Below are 18767 nucleotides of genomic sequence, written 5' to 3' on the forward strand. Positions count from 1 at the left end.
CGGCACCTCCCCCCCAGCTCCCGTCTATCTCCCCCCACCCCCGCCCGCCTGCCGGCCGGCACCTCCCCCCCAGCTCCCGTCTATCTCCCCCCACCCCCGCCCCGCCGGCCCCCACCCCCCCCCAGCCCCGCCCGCCTGCCGGCACCTCCCCCCCAGCTCCCGTCTATCTCCCCCCACCCCCCCCCGCCCGCCTGCCGGCACCTCCCCCCCAGCTCCCGTCTATCTCCCCCCACCCCCGCCTGCCTGCCGGCACCTCCCCCCCAGCTCCCGTCTATCTCCCCCCACCCCCGCCCGCCTGCCGGCACCTCCCCCCCCAGCTCTCCCCTCCCACCTGCCGGCATCTGCCCCTCAGCTCCCGCCCCCCCCCCCCGCCGGCATCTTCCTCTGAGCCCCGGGTCTCCCCCCCGGCCCCGCCCGCACTCACAGTGGCACCAGCCCAGGTGGCAGCACCAGTGCAGGCGGAAGCAGCGGCCGTGGCTGTGGGTGGCGCAGAGCGGGCGGCCGGCGCAGGGCTGGAAGTCGGGTCTCCCCGCGCAGCTGCGGGCCAGCGCCTGAGCCTCGTCCCGCTTCTCGCTCTTCCCGGCCGCCGCCCCGCTCATGGCGCCGCCGAGCCGAGCCGGGCCGAGCCGCCAGCGGGGAGCGTCCCCGCGCCACAGGGCAGCGAGCGCCGCGGGCAGGGCCCGGCCAGCCCGCCCGGCTCCGCCCGGCCGCCAGGCGCCTCCCCCGGCTGGGCGGGGCTGCGGCGCTCGGGAGCCGGCCGGGACCCCGGGGCGGGGCGCGCCACAGCCCCCGTCAGAGCCCCCCCCCCCTCCCCCCCGCCGGGCTCCCCCCTCCCCCCCCCCCGCCCCCCCGCCCCTCTCTCCCCGGGCCCCCCACAGCCGGGCTCCCCCCTCCCCCTTTTCCCGGGCTCCCCCCGCCCCCGCTCCCCCCGCCCCCCGGGGCCCCCCACAGCCGGGCTCCCCCCGCCCCCCCGCCCCCCTCCCCCCCGGGCCCCTCTCCCCCGGGCTCCCTCCCCCCGCCCCCGGGCCCCCCACAGCCGGGCTCCCCCCGCCCCCCTCCCCCGGGCCCCCCCTTTCCCCCCCCCCCCTCCCCCGGGCTCCCCACCCGCCCCCCCGGGCTCCCCCCGCCCCCCCCCCCGCTCCCCGGGTCCCCCACAGCCGGGCTCCCCCCGCCCCCCTCTCCCCGGGCTCCCCACAGCCGGGCTCCCCCCGCCCCTCCCCCCGCCCCTCTCCCCCGGGCCCCCCACAGCCGGGCTCCCCCCGCCCCCCTCTCCCCGGGCTCCCCACAGCCGGGCTCCCTCCCCACCCCCCCCCCCCTCCCCCGGGCTCCCCACAGCCGGGCTCCCCCCGCCCCCCTCCCCCCGGCCCCCGCCCTCCCCCTCCCCCCGGGCCCCCCACAGCCGGGCCCCTCCCGCCCCCGCCCCCCCGCCCCCCCCCCGGGCTCCCCCCCCCCAGCCGCCGGGCCCCTCCTCCCCCGCTCCCGTCCCCCTCCCCCCCCCGGGCTCCCCACAGCCGGGCTCCCCCCCCCCCTCCCCCGCTCCCCCTCCCCCCCCCCCGGGCTCCCCACAGCCGGGCCGCCCCCGTCCCCCTCCCCCCGGGCTCCCCACAGCTCCCCCTCCCCCCGGGCGGGGCCGCCCGTCCCCCTCCCCCCGGGCTCCCCACAGCCGGGCCGCTCCCGCTCCTTTCCCCCCGGGCTCCCCACAGCTGGGCAGTTGCTTCCCCCCTTCTTCCTTAGCTCCTCACAACTCGACGTCCTTTCCCCCTTCTCCCCGAGTACCCCACAACTCCTCAGCCCTTGCCCCCCTTCTCTCTGGGCTCCCCAGAGCTGGGAGCCACCGTTCCCCCCAGAGCTTCCCACAGCTGGGCAGCCTCTACCTCACACCTAGCAGAGCACCCCACAGCCTCCAGCCTCTGGCACAGCTGGGGGTAGCTTCTGACTCTCCCCCAGCAGGGCAGCTCCCCCAAACATACACACAGCTGGGCAGCCTCTGCCTTGCCCTCCCCACATCCCCTGTAGGTCAGCCACACTTGTACAGCTGAGCAGCTTCTGACTCCCCCTGCCACAGCAGCTTTGTCCCTGCTGTATACAGCTGGGAGCCCCGGCCCCCTACCTTCCACCTAGTCATTAATGTGTGTGTGTCTGAGAGCAGGGCTCTGCAGAGTCAGGCAGTAGATGACTCCAGGTGGCCAGGATGTGCCGTGTGTAGGGTTGTGGGATGATCCCCGACTCTCATTGTTTTGTCCCTCTGACAAGGATACTGGGTGCTGAGTTGGGGGCAATTTGCTGCTGAGTGGCCTACCCCTGCTCCCATGCAGTCCTGTTCTCCCCCCCCCCCCACCTCCTTGTACAGCTGAGCAGCAACACTCCCACCCGCATACACCTCTGTACAGCTCTCCTGCACAGACACTGCTCCTTCTGCTCCCTAACAACCCCCTTTTCTCCTCCAGCAAATTCATAATCAGAATGATCGGCTGAGATGACAAGACCTAGCAGTGCTGGCAACAGGTACAAAATCCCAGGCAACTGAGGTCTCTGGCAGAGGAAAATTCAGCCATCCACTCAGGGCAGGTCTTTACAATGTTTGGGGTTTTATTCCCTTTTAGCCATTTGCCATTAGTAAGTCTGATTTGGTGGCAAATTATATGACACCATTTCTCCTCTCCTTATTTTGCCCTCATGTGAGAGCTTTTTTTGTTTACTTCAGAGCAAAGTGTTATTTACTATTTTATGTATTTCTGGACACTTGAGAAAATGTTGTGGACACAGGTGTAAAAAATGTCTTTCCATTTTAGTTTCTTCTCTCGTGATAGCTGCACAGTCATTCCTCTTTGGGTTTGCATTGTGCTTTATTGTTCTCAGTTTATAGTCACTGATTCTGTACTTGGGAACAGTCGGCCTTGTTTTCCTCATCTCGCTGCAGTGTGTTGCTTCAGAGTTGTTTTTGAGGTCTATTAAAAGTCCATCTTGTTTCTCACCTGTTCTTCCCTTCCGTGATTTATGCCATGGTGTGGGGTTTTGTCTGTTGTTTTCAGTAGCTTAGTGTGGAGTGTGCTTGTTTCCTTACAGCCTGCTTCTCCATCCTGTAGTGATGGTGATGCTTGAGTGTGATGTTAAGGCAGCATGTCTTCCCTTAGTTGTCATCACTGGTTGTGACACACTTTCATTTATTAAAACCCCACAGCTGATGCCATGGGCCCTTTCTTCCCCCACACCCATTCCCATGGTTCCAGAGTTGGGGTTTTAGCAACACTGCAACGAACAGTCCCTTAGGCAAGGTCCCATGAGCCTGGGTCAGATTGCACTGGCCAGCTGTGGGTATCTATTGCAGTGTAGAGATATTATGGAAAGAGCATATTCTGCTTTAGTCTGTATACTCTAATATGGAAATTGAATGTATGGTGCTGTTAATTATGAAGAGGAATTGTCCTAATTCTGCTCTACAGCCATTGCTGGATCCCTTTTGTAAACAAATTTGTTTGCAGACCAGTCGTATCAGTTTTCTTCTGATAAGCACTATTAGCTGTTAAGACTTGAAGTAGCAAATAGCTTTGTATTTCAGTTTCTTCTCTCATGGTGGTTGCAGTTATTCCTCTCTGGGTCTGCAGAGTTCTCAGTTTATGGTCACTGATTCTGTATTTGGGAACAGTCTGCCTGGTTTTCCTGATCTCGCTGCAGGGTGCTGCTTGAAAGTTGCATTTAGGGGTCTATTAAATGTCTATCTTGTTTCTCAACTTTTTCCCCCTATTTATGGAGTGATTTGGGGGCTTGTCTGATGTTTTCATTATTCAGTTTGGGGTGAGCTTGTCATTTCCTTATGTAAGGTTGGCAGACCCCCAAGAGTCTGTGAGCAGAACCAAACCTCTGGAGCTTAGTGCATGAACCTCTACCACATGAGCAGCTGGCTATTAGCTAAGGCTGTAGCAAGACTCCTCTCTGTTAAGTGGTTTCTGTGCCACTATGTGACAGTACACTGCACCTAGCAGGTGTGTGGGTTACACTTACGCCCCACTTCTCCGTACTGTAGTGATGCTGATGCTTGGGTGTGATGTTAAAGCAGCATGTCTTCCCTTAGTTGTCGTTTCTGGTGGTGATGCACTTTATAATTCTGCCATAATCTTCGACATATTTGAGCGAATTTGCGAGTAAGCAAGCCTGTCTGTCCATCTGTCGGTTTGTTCAAGAACTCTTCTTAAATGCTAAGAGCTAGGACCACCAAATTCGGTATGCAGCAAGGTCAGGGCATGGTTGTGTAGTAGAATCTCCCCTTCCTATTTGTACGGGGACACATAAAACCATACAGAAAAGAGACAGAATCACCAGGCAGATGAAAGGGGCTGGCTGGGGGCACTCCCACCCCCCATCCAGGAGTGCCCTAACTCCACGCCTACCATTTCCCAGGCACCCTCTAGAGAGCGCCGAGGGGGCTGCAGCTCCTGCCTCCTGAACAGTCCAGGGACATTGATGGCTGTTCCCCGTCCTCAGGCAGCAAGGGGAATTTCATTCTTCACTCTGGGAAGCACAGAGGGCAGACGAACTTGAACCTTCCCCAGCTGGTGAACATCCAGCCGTCCTCTGGGTCTGCCTGCGAGAGTTGCAGTAGCCATGGACATAAGAACTGCCATGCTGAGTCAGTCCAAAAGTCCATCTAGCCCAGTATCCGGTTTGCCGACAATGGCAATGCCAGATGCCCAGGAGGAAGTGAACACAAAAGGTAATCCTCATGCAATCCCTCTCCTGTAGTCCATTTCCAGACAAACAGAGGCTAGGGACACCATTCCTACCCATCCTGGCTAATAGTCATTGATGGACCTAACTTCCATGAATCTATCTAGCTCTTTTGTGAACACTGTTAAAGTTCTAGTCTTCACCACATCCTCTGGCAAGGAGTCCTACAGGTTGACTGTGCACTGAGTGAAGAAAAACTTCCTTTGGTTTGTTTTAAACCTGCTACCTATTAATTTCATTTGGTGATCCCCAGTTCTTATATTGTGGAGAGGTGCTTTTCACTTGGTCCCAAGCTCCTGCAGTGAGAGAGGGTTGGGGTAGTCCTTTCTCCCTGGGGCAGCCTGCACACTGAGCCCCTCATACCCAGCCCCACCTCAGAGCAGATTTAAATTAAGAAAAACAAAAATTAATTGAGTTAAGGACCCAAGCACTGCTGGGTAAATCTTGCAGTGGTAAATAATTTTGCAGCAGAGAAAGCTGATTTCATTTATCCGATTTTATTTTCAAATAGTTTAAGACCTGCTTGCCTTTCCTCATCTAATGTTTTTATAGCTAGCTTGCAGTTCTTTGTGAAATTTTTTATCAGAGCTAATGCTGAAGTGCTACGTAATGTATTCAACAGTTCTGCTTCCAAAATAACCTTTTAATTTGGTTGGGGGGGGGTATTGGTTTGGTTTTTTTTTTAATATTATTTCGTTCTTGTGTAAGATGACCTCTAGAGCTGTGTTCCCCAACATGGCGCCCGCGGGGGCATTTGTCTGCGCCCGCCAAGTGCTCAGGGCTGGCCTGGCCCCGGGCACGTGGCGCATGCGCGGTGCCGGAGCCAGCCCCGGGCGCGTGGCGCACGGTGAGCGCCGGCCCCGGGGGCGCCGCGGATTGACCCCCCGCGGCGCATGGGGGAGGGGGAGAGAGAGCGCCGGCCCCGGGCGCGCGGCACTTGGGGGATGGGGGGAGAGAGCGCCGGCTCCGGGAATGCGGCTTTGGGGGGGGCCCCACCCGGGGGGCGAACGACCACGCCCCCTGGTGCCCGGCAACCCCAAATGGTTGGGGACCACTGCTCTAGAGCCTCTGTCTTGTAATATGTTTCTTTAAACTCCTTTAGTTTAGTTTGGCATTGGCAATAGTACAATCTAGTCATCGGCATATTTTTGAACTATTAGTCAGAATCCTGGGTCTGAGGCCTGCTCCAGTAAAATGGACTATTGACAGAACTGATCAAATTGTTTGCTCAATTTAGCTTTTTATTCTGTTCATGGATAGTCTGCAAATATAATTTTATTAGTTGTTAAAAACCATTTGATGTTCAAAACTATTAGATGTTCAAAACCACTTAACACTAATATAGTTAAGTGTACAGATTTGTTCAAATTGTCCCCAGCAAATATTCAGTTGATGATTATATACCCTGACAAAAACTATATTAACTCTACCTAAAGGCTGAGAGTACAAATCGGTAATTGAAGGGCAAAAATGTTACAGGGACACTAAGTATCACAAAATGAAGCATTATAAAAGCAAGAAGGGTTTTTACATTTAAAAGAAATGCAAATATGTTTCTATTTGGAAATTGCATATTTGTGGTTCTTCCTGCACCCTCTCCAATTTTTCAACATATTTTAAAAAAATATGGACGCCAAAACTGGACACTATCAGTCTCACCAATGTCATACAAAGAGCTAAAATCATCTCCCTATTCCTATCCACTACTCTTCTCAGTCTATATCCATGGACTTTCATTAGTCCTTTTTGCCACAGCCTGGCACTAAAAATTCAAATTGATTGTCCTCTCTGACCCTCTCGATCCTTCTTGGAGTCTCTGCTTTCCAAGGTGCAGTGCTCCATTCTCTAGGCACGATCAGCACTCCTTGTTCTACACATATAACTCTGCATTGGACAAATAACATGCATTTTATTTGAATGAGCCTAGCTCACCAAGGGCACGTCTACAGAGCAGGGCTAAAGCCGAAATAAACTCCACAACTTGAGCTACGTCAATTGCATAGCTTAAGTCAAAATAGCTTATTTCAGCTTTTGGTGCTGTCTGTGCAGCAAGAAATTCAAGAAAGAGCACTCTTCCGCTGACCTCCCTTACTCCTTGAAAATGAGGGTTACAGGAGTCAGAGTAAGAAGTCCTCCAGCTCGCCATTATTTTGACATTGTCGAAATAACTGCTTATAGTGTAGCTGCAGACTCTGTTGTTTGAAATAATGTCAGTTATTCTGAAATAACGCTGCTGTACAGACGTACCCCAAGTGATTCAGATTGCTCCATATGACTTCCCTGTCTTTTTAATTATTTACCAGTACATCTGCATCAATCTAGTTATTATATAAATGTTATGCTGTCTCTTCTCTCCTAGAAATAGCTATATGTAATATTTCTGCCAATACCTGTGTACCGTTCTATTTATTTAACAGGGTATTTTCCCTTTTGTAAAGACAGCTTGAAACAGTGATACATAGTTGCCTATAGCATCTTGCAAGGAATTGCTCAGAATTGTATTAACCACATATTTTGATGATTTCCTGTTTGACTGCCTCTTTTATGCAGTCATCTGCAGAAGTGGGCTGTGCCCACGAAAGCTCATGATCCCATCGACATGTTTTGTTAGTCTTTAAAGTGCTACCAGACCATTAGTTGTTTTTCAAGTTTATCTTTTATGCAGAAAAGCTATTTTCTCATATGTCTTTTTCATGTGCTATATCCAGACTGTCTAAACCGGTTCAAATACTACTGGTGACTAAAACCCAGTGGCAGATGCAGCCTCCCATTTCAATGGGTGCATTCCTCCTCCGCAGCTAGCTCCTCACCCCCCTAAATGCCTGCAGCAGCACTTCCTGCCTCCACACTGCAATGGTAATCCTGGCCTGGGAAGCCCTGTGGGGGGAGCTTGCGCTCAGTGTTCTCCCCACAGCAGCAGCTCCAGCCCCTGCACTGTTGCTCTGCCTGACGCTGGGCCCAGCCTTGCGAGACAGGAGCCAGTGCTGCAGGGTTTCTGTGGATCCAGTGATGCCCATGAACTCCTACTAAAGCTGCCTTTGCTCCCACCATACCATGTGAATTGATGCCCCACAAACTCATCCTGCCCGGTTTCTGTCAGTATCTGGGAGAAAATATAAAATCATTGCAGGTGAAGATTTCAAGTGACACAAAGATCGGTGGCAAGTGGTAAATAACAGTAGGGGCGGGTCAGAGTCATCTGGGTTGCCTGGTAGCCTGGGCTCCACTAAGCAGCTGGCATTTTGAAAGACAGCTCAGAATGTTGTGCATATTTCTAGGCAGGAGACTGGTATTCTGGAGAGCAGAGACTTTGTGAAAGTGTCTTGGGGGTTATTGTGGAATACTAACCACACAGGCTACTGAGAGATTGGTGGATTCTCCGTGACTGGAGTATTTCAGGTTGGATGTCTCTGTAAGAGATACCTTTGACCAGTACAGGGCTCCATGTGGTGGGCTCAGTGCAAGAACTTTTCGTAGGTCAGATTAGAGGGTCACAATGGTCTTTTTGGGTCCAAATTCTCTCTTGTGCATGTGTGCAAGCGTGCCAGGGGCAGTGGAGGAACCCCCTTCCTTTTGGGGAAGCTAGTCCTTTGGTCCCACCCCTTCAGACCGAGGCCTCATCCCCTCTCCAGATTCACATGGCCTGCCCCCAATGGCTGCAGGAGCCAACATTAGTGCACCTCAGTGTCCCCAATCCACTGGCCAGCCCACTCCAGCCGCACAGGCCCTGGCTTGGGCACTGGCCCAGGCCACTGGTTGACCTGGGCATTGGGCCTTCAACCAGCCTGAGCTGCCCTGGCCAACTCAAACCCTGAGCTCCAGGCCAGTGGCTGGAACTGAGTCCCCACTGGCTTCAGGAAATAGGGAGAGTGAGAGTGCGGCCTTGGGGCAAAGCGTAGACAGGACCACAGCCTGGATAAAGGGAGGCTTAGCTTCCCTTGGCCTTCAACACCCCCTGTCCACGACGCACACTCAAATTGAAGGTGTGTAGATTAGAAGAAGGGGAGGGAAAATGCCGGGGTAAGGAGTGCAGGAGTGAAAAGAAAATGCAGGCAGAGGTGCAGAACGGTGTGGGGGCTATCCAGTTTGTTGCACCCAGTGTAGCATGTACGATTACCTGCCCTATGAGCAGGTAACATATGGAGCTCCTGGCTCTCAGAGAACATGTAGGCTGCGTCTAGACTGGCAAGTTTTTCCGCAAAAGTGGCTGCTTTTGCAGAAAAACTTGCCAGCTGTCTAAACTGGCCGCTTGAATTTGCGCAAGAACACTGATGATCTAATGTAAGATTGTCAGTGTTCTTCCGCAAATACTATGCTGCTCCCGTTCGGGGAAAAAAGCCCTCTTGCGCAAATGTATTTGCGCAAGAGGGCCAGTGTAGACAGCTAAAAACTGTTTTGTGCAAAAAAGCCCCGATGGCAAAAATGGTGATCGGGACTTTCTTGCACAAAACCGCGTCTAGTTTGGCACGGACGCTTTTCCACAAAAAGTGCTTTTGTGCAAAAGCGTCCGTGCCAATCTAGATGCACTTTTCCACAAATGCTTTTAACGGAAATACTTTTCCGTTAAAAGCATTTGAGGAAAATCATGCCAGTCTAGACGTAGCCGTACAGTCTTTGGAGATGAGAGCGGTTGAACTGGAGGAACTAAAGGAGACAGAGAGGTACGTAGGTGCGACTTCATGGGACACAGTAGATGGGTGCCACATCCGGTCAGACAGCCTCTGTGCTGTTGAGGAGGGTGAAAGCCTCAGAGAAGGAAAACATCCAACTGGAGTGGAGGAAGATGATCTCTTAGTTGTGACTCTCCTTCCAGATGATGTAGTCTCAGGCACTGAGGATACCTCTCTCGGGGCAGGAACACCAATTACTAGGAAGAGACAGGTGTTTGTAATGTGGGACTCGATCATTAAAAACATAGCTGGGTTTGCAATGACTGGGAGAACCGCATGGTGACTTGCTTATCTGGTGCAAGGGTTACAGATGGGTTACAGATCCCGAGATGTCTAGATAGACTTGTGTGCAGTGCTGGGGACAAGCTGGTTGCTGTGGTACATGTGGGTACCAATGACATAGGATAGGAGCAGGAGGTGGGTGTGCAGGAAGAGGTGAGAGTACTGGAGAGGGCTCAGGGCTGAGGCAGATCTTGGTGTCATTGTGGATAGTTCTCTGAAAACATCTGCTCAATGGCTACGTCTAGACTACGTCCCTTTTTTGGAAAAGGGATGTAAATTAGACGTATCACAATTGCTAATGAAGCGGGGATTTAAATCTCCCGCGCTTCATTAGCACAAAAATGGCTGCTGCTTTTTTTCGGCATGGAGCTTTGCCGGAGAAAAGTGCCAGTCTAGACGCTGATCTTGTGGAAAATAAAGCCTTTTCTGAAAGATCCCTTATCCCTCTTGAAATAAGGGATAAAGGATCTTTCGGAAAAGGCTTTATTTTTTGAAAGATCAGCATCTAGACTGGCGCTTTTCTCCGACAAAGCTCCGTGCCAAAAAAAAAGCGGAGACACTAAGGCTATGGCTGTTCTTGAGCAAGAATCCGCAGAGCATCTACACTGCCTGCCCGCTCTTGCGCAAGGAAATTTACAGTACAGCGTGGTAAGAGAGGGTTTCTTGCGCAAGAGCTACGCTCTTTTTTAACAGGTGTAAGCCCTCTTGCACAGGAGCTCTTGCGCAAGTGGGCAGTGTGGACGCTCGGCAGGGATTTCTTGCACAAGAAAGCCTTATGGCTAAAATGGCCGTTGGAGCTTTCTTGCGCAAGAGAGCGTCCACGCTGCCATGGGCGCTCTTGCACAAAAGCACAGCGTGCACATGGCAGTGTGGATGTTTTCTTGCGCAAGAAGCCGCGAGTGTAGACACAGCCTTTGTGAAGTGGAGGCCTTTTGTTTTGAATGGTGCCTAGGAGCTGAACGGTTAATCGAGGCAATGCGGGACAGGCAGGGGGCAGTGGCAGTGCACATTCCAGGCGGCGCTAAAGGCGGGGGGGGGGGGGGGAGGGAGTGGTGCATTCCAGGCAGCACTGAGGGCTGGCTACTCTTGGGCCTTCCCCTTCCACACCTGGCCCTGCCCCTTCTGTTAGCACAGAGCCAGCCCCCCCAGTGTTGCCCAGGGGCCCACGGAGGCTGTCAGCACCACTGTGCATGCAATGCAGAAACTGGTAGGGTGACCAGATGGCCCATATTTAAACTCCCCTGCAGGTGCCCTGACTTTCTTTAAAATGATCAAATTGTCCCATATTTTCACCCCCCATCAGTGCTGGTGAGCCCGGCTTGCCTGATGCCTGCCCACCAGTGGTGAATGGGAGGAGCCAGTGGCTGACGATGGAGTTGGATATTCAAGGCTGATGGCAGCATGAAGACGCAGTACATGTGACTCGCTTTGCCTCCTGCTGGTCCATCTGTGCAGCCCCACCCCCTGCCGTGTGTCTGCTCTCTGTCAGAAAGGCCCAGCCGTCTTCCCCTTTCTGTCCCACACTGGCTGAGTGCTGTCGGGTGTGGGCAGGCGTTATCCGTTGCCTCTGCTGCCAACCCATCAGCCCATTCCGTGCTTCCCCCTCTCGCTTTCCTCTCCCTGATCTAACCCTTCACACCCACCCCAGCACTGCTGCTTTGTGTCCTCCCTGGTGGATGTGTCCCACTCCCAGAGCCCTGCAGAGAACAAGCCCCTGGTTGGAGCACTGAGCTCACTACAGCCAGACCAGCAGCTCCCTCCTCTCCCCAAACGCACTTCCGGCATGGGGCACTGGCCAGGAGCTGAGCCCTTCCTGTGCCAAAGCCCCACATAACTCTGGCACTGCGGTTCAGATGGGGGGGGGAGGGGAGAGGGAAGCAATTTCCAGCCTGTTCATGACCTGAACCTCCAGGCTTCACAGCAGCTCCCCCGGGCAGGAGCTTAGCACTTTCGTCACACACGTGCACCCCCTGCCCCAGGGAGCAAGGGACTGCTCCATCCCCTAGCCAGCCTCCTCTGCTGAGCCACCTTTCTGGCCACGAGTTGCCCTATGCCCCTAGAGTCAGGTTCCTTGGGCCCTGGTGCACAATGCAGCCTTAGGGGTTAACCCCTTCCTGCCCATGCTGTGACAGGAGGCAGCTGAGTTATGTTGGTGACTAGCAGTAGCCTGGAGGGGTTAGCTGCCTTTTGACTCTGTGTGGGCAGGAAGAGACAAGATGGGGAGAAAAGATTCCCATGCCCCATCTCCTGTGGCTGAAAGCAGCACCTGTCCCTGTCCTGCAGAAAACTGATACTGGCCACATTCTGGTGTGAACCCTGACCAATCTGGGGAGGACATATGACCCTGCATTCCCCCCCCCCCTCCCAGTATTGCTTTGGGAAAATGCCACAACAGGTATGTGTGTCTAAGGGACCCAGCCAGGCACAAAGGGCAGTGAGCATGGAGCAGGGAGGGCAAGTCTGTCAGCCACACCCCTCTCATATTAGGTATATGGAAGAGTGTTTGTCTCACCTCTCCCCATGTGTGAATGGGACATATGGGGGGGGGTGGGCGGGAGAAATGCCACTCTTCCCCCTATGAACTCTAAAGCCTTAGAGGCAAACAAAAAATTCAATTCCATAGTATTTTTTAATAGGGATTCAGTCACCTTGATGCTAATTTGAACATTTGTACTGCATAGTTCTGAGTGCTTGCCACTGGACACCAGTAATTTTATCAGGTGTCCCGTACCCAGCATAAGGAAATATGGTCACCCAAGCACCAGTCAACATGGGGATCAAACGGAAGATCAGCAGCACAAAAAGCAGATGTCCTCACCACTCAAAGGAATATATTATTAGCTAAATGATACAAAATCCACATAGGCGGTTACATGTGGAATCTGAAAGGCCTGTAAAACATGTCTGAGCAGCGTTCTCTACTCCACTAGAGAATGGCACCGCGTCAGCTCATCCCAGTGTACCCTAAACCATCAAACCCTTGACAAATGACTGAAATGTGGAGCACCTTCATTGTTGCATATTGCACTGTTGTTGATAGATTATATGGTTACAATGGTACAACCCCATGCTCCGCCCCCTCCTGTGTGTGCATCCAATGCCCACTGCCCCCTCCTGCACAGCTGATTGCAAGAGGGAGGTGATGATTGGTGGGGCTGCTGGGGGAGGAGCAGGCTGTCTCAGTGCAGTGGAGTGATCCAGCTGGGAGACAGAGCCGGGCAGTAGGTTTCTGCATCACCCCACTTCCCAGCTCAGGCTGTGTCTACACTACAGGGCTTTATTGGAAAAAGGTATGCAAATTGTGTTTCTGCTCCATCTACGCTGGGCCAAATTTTGAAAAAAACCCTCTTTTGGAAGAGCCCTTCTTCCTTGTGGGAGGAAGAAGTCAGGGCTTCCAAAAGCGCGCATCTGCTCTTCTGCAAAAAAAAAAAGCAGAAGAGCAGATGCATTCTCTGGACACAGCGGAGTTTTTCCCGTATCCCTCCCAGAATCCTGGTATCCTAGAAAAACCCCATAGTCTAGACATAGCCTCAGTGAACAAAGGTTCAGACTCAGGCTGTGTCTAGACTGCAAAGAAAAGTCAGAAAAAGATATGCGAATTGGGAAGAGGCTTTTCCAAAATGTGGCCTGTCTACATAGGGCCACATTTTGTAAAAAACCTCCTCTTTCTGAACATCCCTTCTTCCTCATACAAAGAGGAATACAGGGATGCCAAAAGAACACATCTGCTTTTTCCAAAACGGTTCCAAAAAAGTGGACATATTCCGTGGACACAGCATAGCTTTTCCGGGATTCCTTTGGTATCCCAGAAAAACTCTACAGGGTAGACATAGCCTCAGCCTTCACTAACATCTAGGGCCATTGATGTTTGGTTAGAAATGCGCTATGGCAGGTGTTAAAGGTGTTAACATGTTGGTGTTAAAAGATTTTTTTCTTTGTAGGAGAGTAGTGTTACATCTCTGAAGAAAGGCTGCATTGGGGATGGAAGTTCTTTTGGGAAAAGCTTCTGCAAACAAATGAGTTTGCTTTCTGCCTAGCGTTATCTCTAACAAGAGATTCTTGGGGTACGTTTCTCCATGGGAAGCAGGTGTTTGTGTCCTGGGCTGAGTTTTCTGAAGAGGGGATTGCCTGTTTCCTATTTGTGACTGCTTCTGCTCCAAGACTGCTCAGTTGACTGTAAATAATCAAGATACGTTAAGAAACTACTCAGACTCCACATCACTGATTTCTCTACCACCACCAAACTGATCTCCAAGGCTCTGACATCTGCTACCACTGGGCAAAAAAATGACAGGAGTACACACAGGATAACAGTGTAACAACACCTAGTAATGCAATGTAAGTAATGACTGAAAATGAAAATAATTTTTATTAAAAATTAATGATACAGAAAGCAGAGTCAGATTTCAGACATGGCTTTTCCCAAGAAGAGAAGCTGTGTGTTCTGGAGCCTCCCACTCCCCCCTCAGCTGTACTCTTCACACAAGAGCCATAGGAGTCCCTGCTCCTCCATGCCAAGTTCAAAAAACAAAAGCAAATATTTCTTTTCCTGTTCTTTTCTCTGGCTGAGTCCTCACAGCACAACTCCTATCAGCAGAGCTCTTGAGCCCATTTAGCCCAGTCTACACTGGGGAGTTATTTCTGCTAGCCAGGGCAGAGGGAGCCAAGTGACAGCAACTACTATTGGAGGGAGTAATTATTCCACTCGGCTGAGACACCAAGACGTTATTCTTCGACCCGCAGTGCTTTGGGTTTGATTGGAGCAGACCTCACTGATTACAGCAGAGAGTGATATCTGCTGCCACTAGACAAGTGGCCGAATGTGTGCAGCAGGGACATTCACAGCTTACTGCTCCGGTGTCCTGCATGGGACATCCACTCCTTCAGGGGAGGGCTTCCTATGGACACCAGTTTCTTCAGAAATGCACTGGGCTGCACTCTAGGAATGTCAGAATGGGCCTCAGAATATTTCTGCAGTTTAGCCAGAATGTGAGGTAACCCAATGTTGGAAGCATAGAACATGGGCCCCCCTCTGTGCTTTGGCCATCCATAGCCATGGCTATAGATGACATCAATATCTTCTGGGGCACAAGCTATTCCATCGTCTAAGATCCGAAAGCCCTCGTTGATGAGGGCATATAGACAGCGCTCCAGGATCTCCTCCTGGTCTATATAGCGTGCCTGAATGTGATGGGCATCTCTATAATCACGCAGGAAATTGTGAAGCCATGGATCTGGATTAGCTATTCTAGCCCCTGGTTTCTCATACTGGTACCAGCCCATGCCAGTCTTCTGCCCATACCTTCCATTTTCACACAGAAGATCGGGCAGTGGGCTGTATCTCCTCCTGTCACGCAGACGAGCAGGAGTTCCTGGAGCCAGTCCAGGTCCCGTCAGGCCCTGCCCTTTCCGAGATCTCCAGCCCACATCAAGCCCAGCAAGATCTGACATTCGGAAGGGCCCCATATTGAAACCAAATCCCTCAAGAGCTTGATCTACTTCTTCTGGTTTACAGCCTTCTTCTAAGAGGAAAACTGCCTGTTCAATGTAAGGAGCCATCATTCTGTTCCCAACAAATCCAAAGCAATTTCCTACTACAACCCCTATTTTGCCTATAGTTTTGGCTAAACCCATGGCCGTGGCAATGGTGGTGGGCGATGTGTGACGACCGTGGATTATTTCTAACAGCTTCATTACATGGGCAGGTGAGAAGAAGTGAGTACCAACGACCTGCTGAGGGCGGCTGGTGACTGCAGCAATCTCATCGATATCCAGGGCTGAAGTGTTAGTGCACAAGAAGGCCTCTGGTTTGCAGACTGCTGACACCTTACGGAAGATCTCCTTCTTCAGTGCCATGTCCTCAAACACAGCCTCAATAACTAGATCTACATCCTGTAACACACCAAAGTCCACAGTGAACTGGACATGGGCAGGGTCACAAGCATCCGGGCTTTGGCCACTGCGCTGCATTTTCGAAGCCTCGTGTTCTAGAAGGGATGTCACAGCTCTTCTTCCTATCTCCAGGTGTTTCTGGTCCTGCTCTAGAGTTACTACGGACATCTTGGCCTTCACCAGAGAAATCACAATGCCTCGGCCCATTGTTCCCAGCCCTGGTGATAAAAACAAGAGGAAAACAAAGACTAAGTATTAGGAATTGTTAAGTACACCTCTGGAAATGGGCTCCTTTGCTACTTCCAGCACAGGAAACAGGTTTCTGAGCAAATCAAACAGAGAGTGGGAAGGTACAGATGAGAAAAAGTAAATGGAAAATTGGAGGAAAGCAACATTTTAATTTGGTCTTTGAGTGCATGTCAAGGGTTAATAGGAGCATCTGCTTGAAAGGTGAAGCTGTAAAGATTGGCTAATGCCTGTTCAAGGTGTAGAACCATGCTGGGGTGGTCTCCAGAGCACATGTACCCCAGTGTAATTTAAGCCTGTTCCCCCACTCATACATCGTATTATGGCAGGCAGTTGGAGCAGGGCAGCAGACATAAGGAAACCTGGATTCTCTTTGCACCTTGGCAACAGACTTCCAGTGGGACCCTTTGCAAGGCACATCTGAGTGCCTCAGCTCCCCAGCTGTACGTTAGGGCTATCAACCCCTGGCTAGTTTTGGAAATGCTTGCAGAAACCTGTCAGGTAAGAAAAAGGAAACAAACAAGAGTTTAACCCTAATGAAGTGCAGAACCTGATCTTTTCCATTTTAAAAGGGGGCTGCTCCAGCCCAGCTGGTTTGAATGGTCCCCTCACCCGCGGTGGCTAGACTGGAGCAGCCCCCTGCCACAAGCAGGGAGTGCTTCCAACCCTGCCTGAGGCTGCCAGCTCCCAGCTAGCACAGGGCTGGAAGGATGAGCCCCACACGGGGCCCGGTGGTGCTGGAGTAGCACTCTGCCTGCAGCAGGAGGGGGACTGCTCCCAGGATACTAGTTAACCATTACCATATAAGCATCATTTGTTAAAGGCCACTGGTTACCCGATGATATCCCTATTGTCAGGGCTTGACAAGCGGTGGCGAGCCCCGCTCTCCAGCAGCGCGGTTTGGCACGCTGTGCATGCACTGATCGCACTGCGGCGCCGTGCCGGCTTAAAATCTACTCACCCCAGTCGAGTAGATTGACTAATTAGTCGAGCCCTGCCTATTGTGAACCATTGATAACTACACTCCGGGAATAGTTATCCAATCATTTATGACCCCACCTTATAGTAACTCCCTCTAGGTTGTATTTACCTCGTTTATTAATAAGAGGGTTATGTGAGACTGTATCGAATGCCTTACTAAAGTCTAGATATTCCATATCTGTCGCTTCCTGCTTAGCCCCAAGGTTCAAGGCCTTATCCTATCAAAGAAAGCTAACAGGCTGGTTTGACATTTTGACATGATTTGTTCTTTACTTTTTGTACTTTACTATTATTTATCACCTTATTATCTTTCAGAAGTTTGCAAATGTATTCTTTAATGTTTGCTCCATTATCCTTCCTGGTACTGTAGTTAAGGTGACTGGTCTGTAATTCCCTGGGTTTTCTTTATTTTTCTTTTTACAGATGAGCACTATGTTTGTCCTTTTCCTGTCTTCTGGAATCAATCCCATACTCCATGACTTTTCAAAGATAATAGCTAATAGCTCAGATATCTCCCCAGTCAGCTCCTTGAGTTTAAAAAGCTTTGTCATGATTTAAAACCTATTACATCAAGTCTAAGGTTACCCACAATCTATTGAGTCAACTGAAAGTGGTGTTAAAATAGTAAAAACATGATAAACAAAAGTTTAAAAGGTGGAGAGGAGATGAGGAAGAGTAACTAGAAGGGAGGAGGAGAACCACACAAGGACCGAATCTTGGATGCTAAGAATGAACAACATTTCGGGAAGAGCATGCGGGACTTGTGGAAGGTCAAGGAGAAGGATGGGGCACTGGTTCTGAGCTCTGGCTAGGAAGAAGTCATTCCAGATTTTGGTGAGAGCAATTTTGGTGCAGTGCAAGAGGTGGAAGCTGGACAGGAGAGGGCCTAGGGTACAACTCGCTGACAGCGACTGTGAACAGCACATGAGCCTAGAGATGAAAAAGAGATGAAGGGAAATAGGAGAATACCCAAACAGTGCCACAATTTAGTCAGTTGTCTTTAAAACCCCACCCTGGACCCCACTTGCCTTTCCAAGTGCTGCCCCTTGGACCTTTTTTCTTCTCCCTCTGTATCTGATCTCATCCACAAACATACATTCAGCTATGCAGATAATTGGCAGATCTACCTCTCTATGCCTGCCCAAACTAAAATCTTGGTCTGTCTTGCTGACCTCCTCATGGATGTCTAGTCAACAGCTCAAACCCAGCATGGCTCCACAACCCCCTCTCTCTCAATTACTATGGCAATACCACCCTCCTGCCTGTCTGGCTGTCATCTTAGGCACACGCTTTTCTCCAGATCCTCCCACCCAGGAGATATCTAAATCCTGCAGACCTTATCTACATGTCATTGTTAATGTATGGCTTTTCCTAGCCAGCCTCACTGCTAGAACTTGGGTCCAGGCTCTCCTCTTACACACTGATTACTGCAACATCCTTTTTCCCTGTTCTTGACAAGTGCCATCTTGGCCTGCTTCCATCCATTCAGAACACCACTGGAAAGATAACTTCCCCAGCCCACTTTTTGACCATGTCACCTCTCTTTTTGCATCCCTTCGGACTCCTCTAGCACATCAGGCATACACTGCATGTGTATAGCCTATCCCCACCCTACCACTATCTTATTCACTATTGAGACATTGAGTCTTGCTTCCAACTGCTCCGTGATGCCAACCTCAACTATTCATTTGTCAAATCTTCAAACAAATACCTTTGTTCTTTCTCCCACACTGCCCCTTATGAATGGGAAGAGCTCCCCATACAACTAACTCAATATCCTCCTTCAAGAGCTTCCTTAAAAATCTTCTTTGTTGTAACAAAACACTTGATGATACTTGGGCTGCTGGTCTACTGCCTATCACTCACTGTTTCATTGTATTCCACTATCTGTGTCCATGTGTTGTCTCTTCTACTTAGATTGTTAAGTTCCTTGGAGCAGGGGCAGGCTTGTTCTGGGTTTGTGCTAGGGAT

General features: G+C 51.6%; 2 protein-coding genes and 1 long non-coding RNA gene across 4 annotated transcripts in view; 1 reads left to right on the forward strand and 2 right to left on the reverse strand.

Annotated features, from left to right (window-relative positions):
* The window catches only part of C10H3orf70 (chromosome 10 C3orf70 homolog), a 37465-nt gene extending 36758 nt beyond the window's left edge, over positions 1-707 (reverse strand). The window contains exon 1 of the mRNA XM_075937369.2: positions 425-707. Coding sequence (XP_075793484.1) covers positions 425-599 — 175 coding nt within the window. The 5' untranslated portion in view covers positions 600-707. The remainder of the gene's footprint in view (positions 1-424) is intronic.
* Positions 708-1672: 965 nt separating this feature from the next.
* Positions 1673-14226, forward strand: LOC112545890 (uncharacterized). The gene is made up of 2 exons (XR_016350377.1): positions 1673-2505; positions 13619-14226. It is a non-coding gene; the product is annotated as an uncharacterized LOC112545890 (long non-coding RNA).
* The window catches only part of EHHADH (enoyl-CoA hydratase and 3-hydroxyacyl CoA dehydrogenase), a 36858-nt gene continuing 32118 nt past the window's right edge, over positions 14028-18767 (reverse strand). For both annotated transcript variants that reach the window (XM_075937358.2, XM_075937357.2), the window contains one exon: positions 14028-15787. In XM_075937358.2, the coding sequence (XP_075793473.2) occupies positions 14517-15787 (1271 nt within the window). In that variant the 3' untranslated portion in view covers positions 14028-14516. The remainder of the gene's footprint in view (positions 15788-18767) is intronic.

Source organism: Pelodiscus sinensis, chromosome 10 (genome assembly GCF_052426305.1).
Source record: "Pelodiscus sinensis isolate ZL-2025 chromosome 10, ASM5242630v1, whole genome shotgun sequence".
In the NCBI taxonomy this organism is placed as follows: domain Eukaryota; kingdom Metazoa; phylum Chordata; order Testudines; family Trionychidae; genus Pelodiscus; species Pelodiscus sinensis.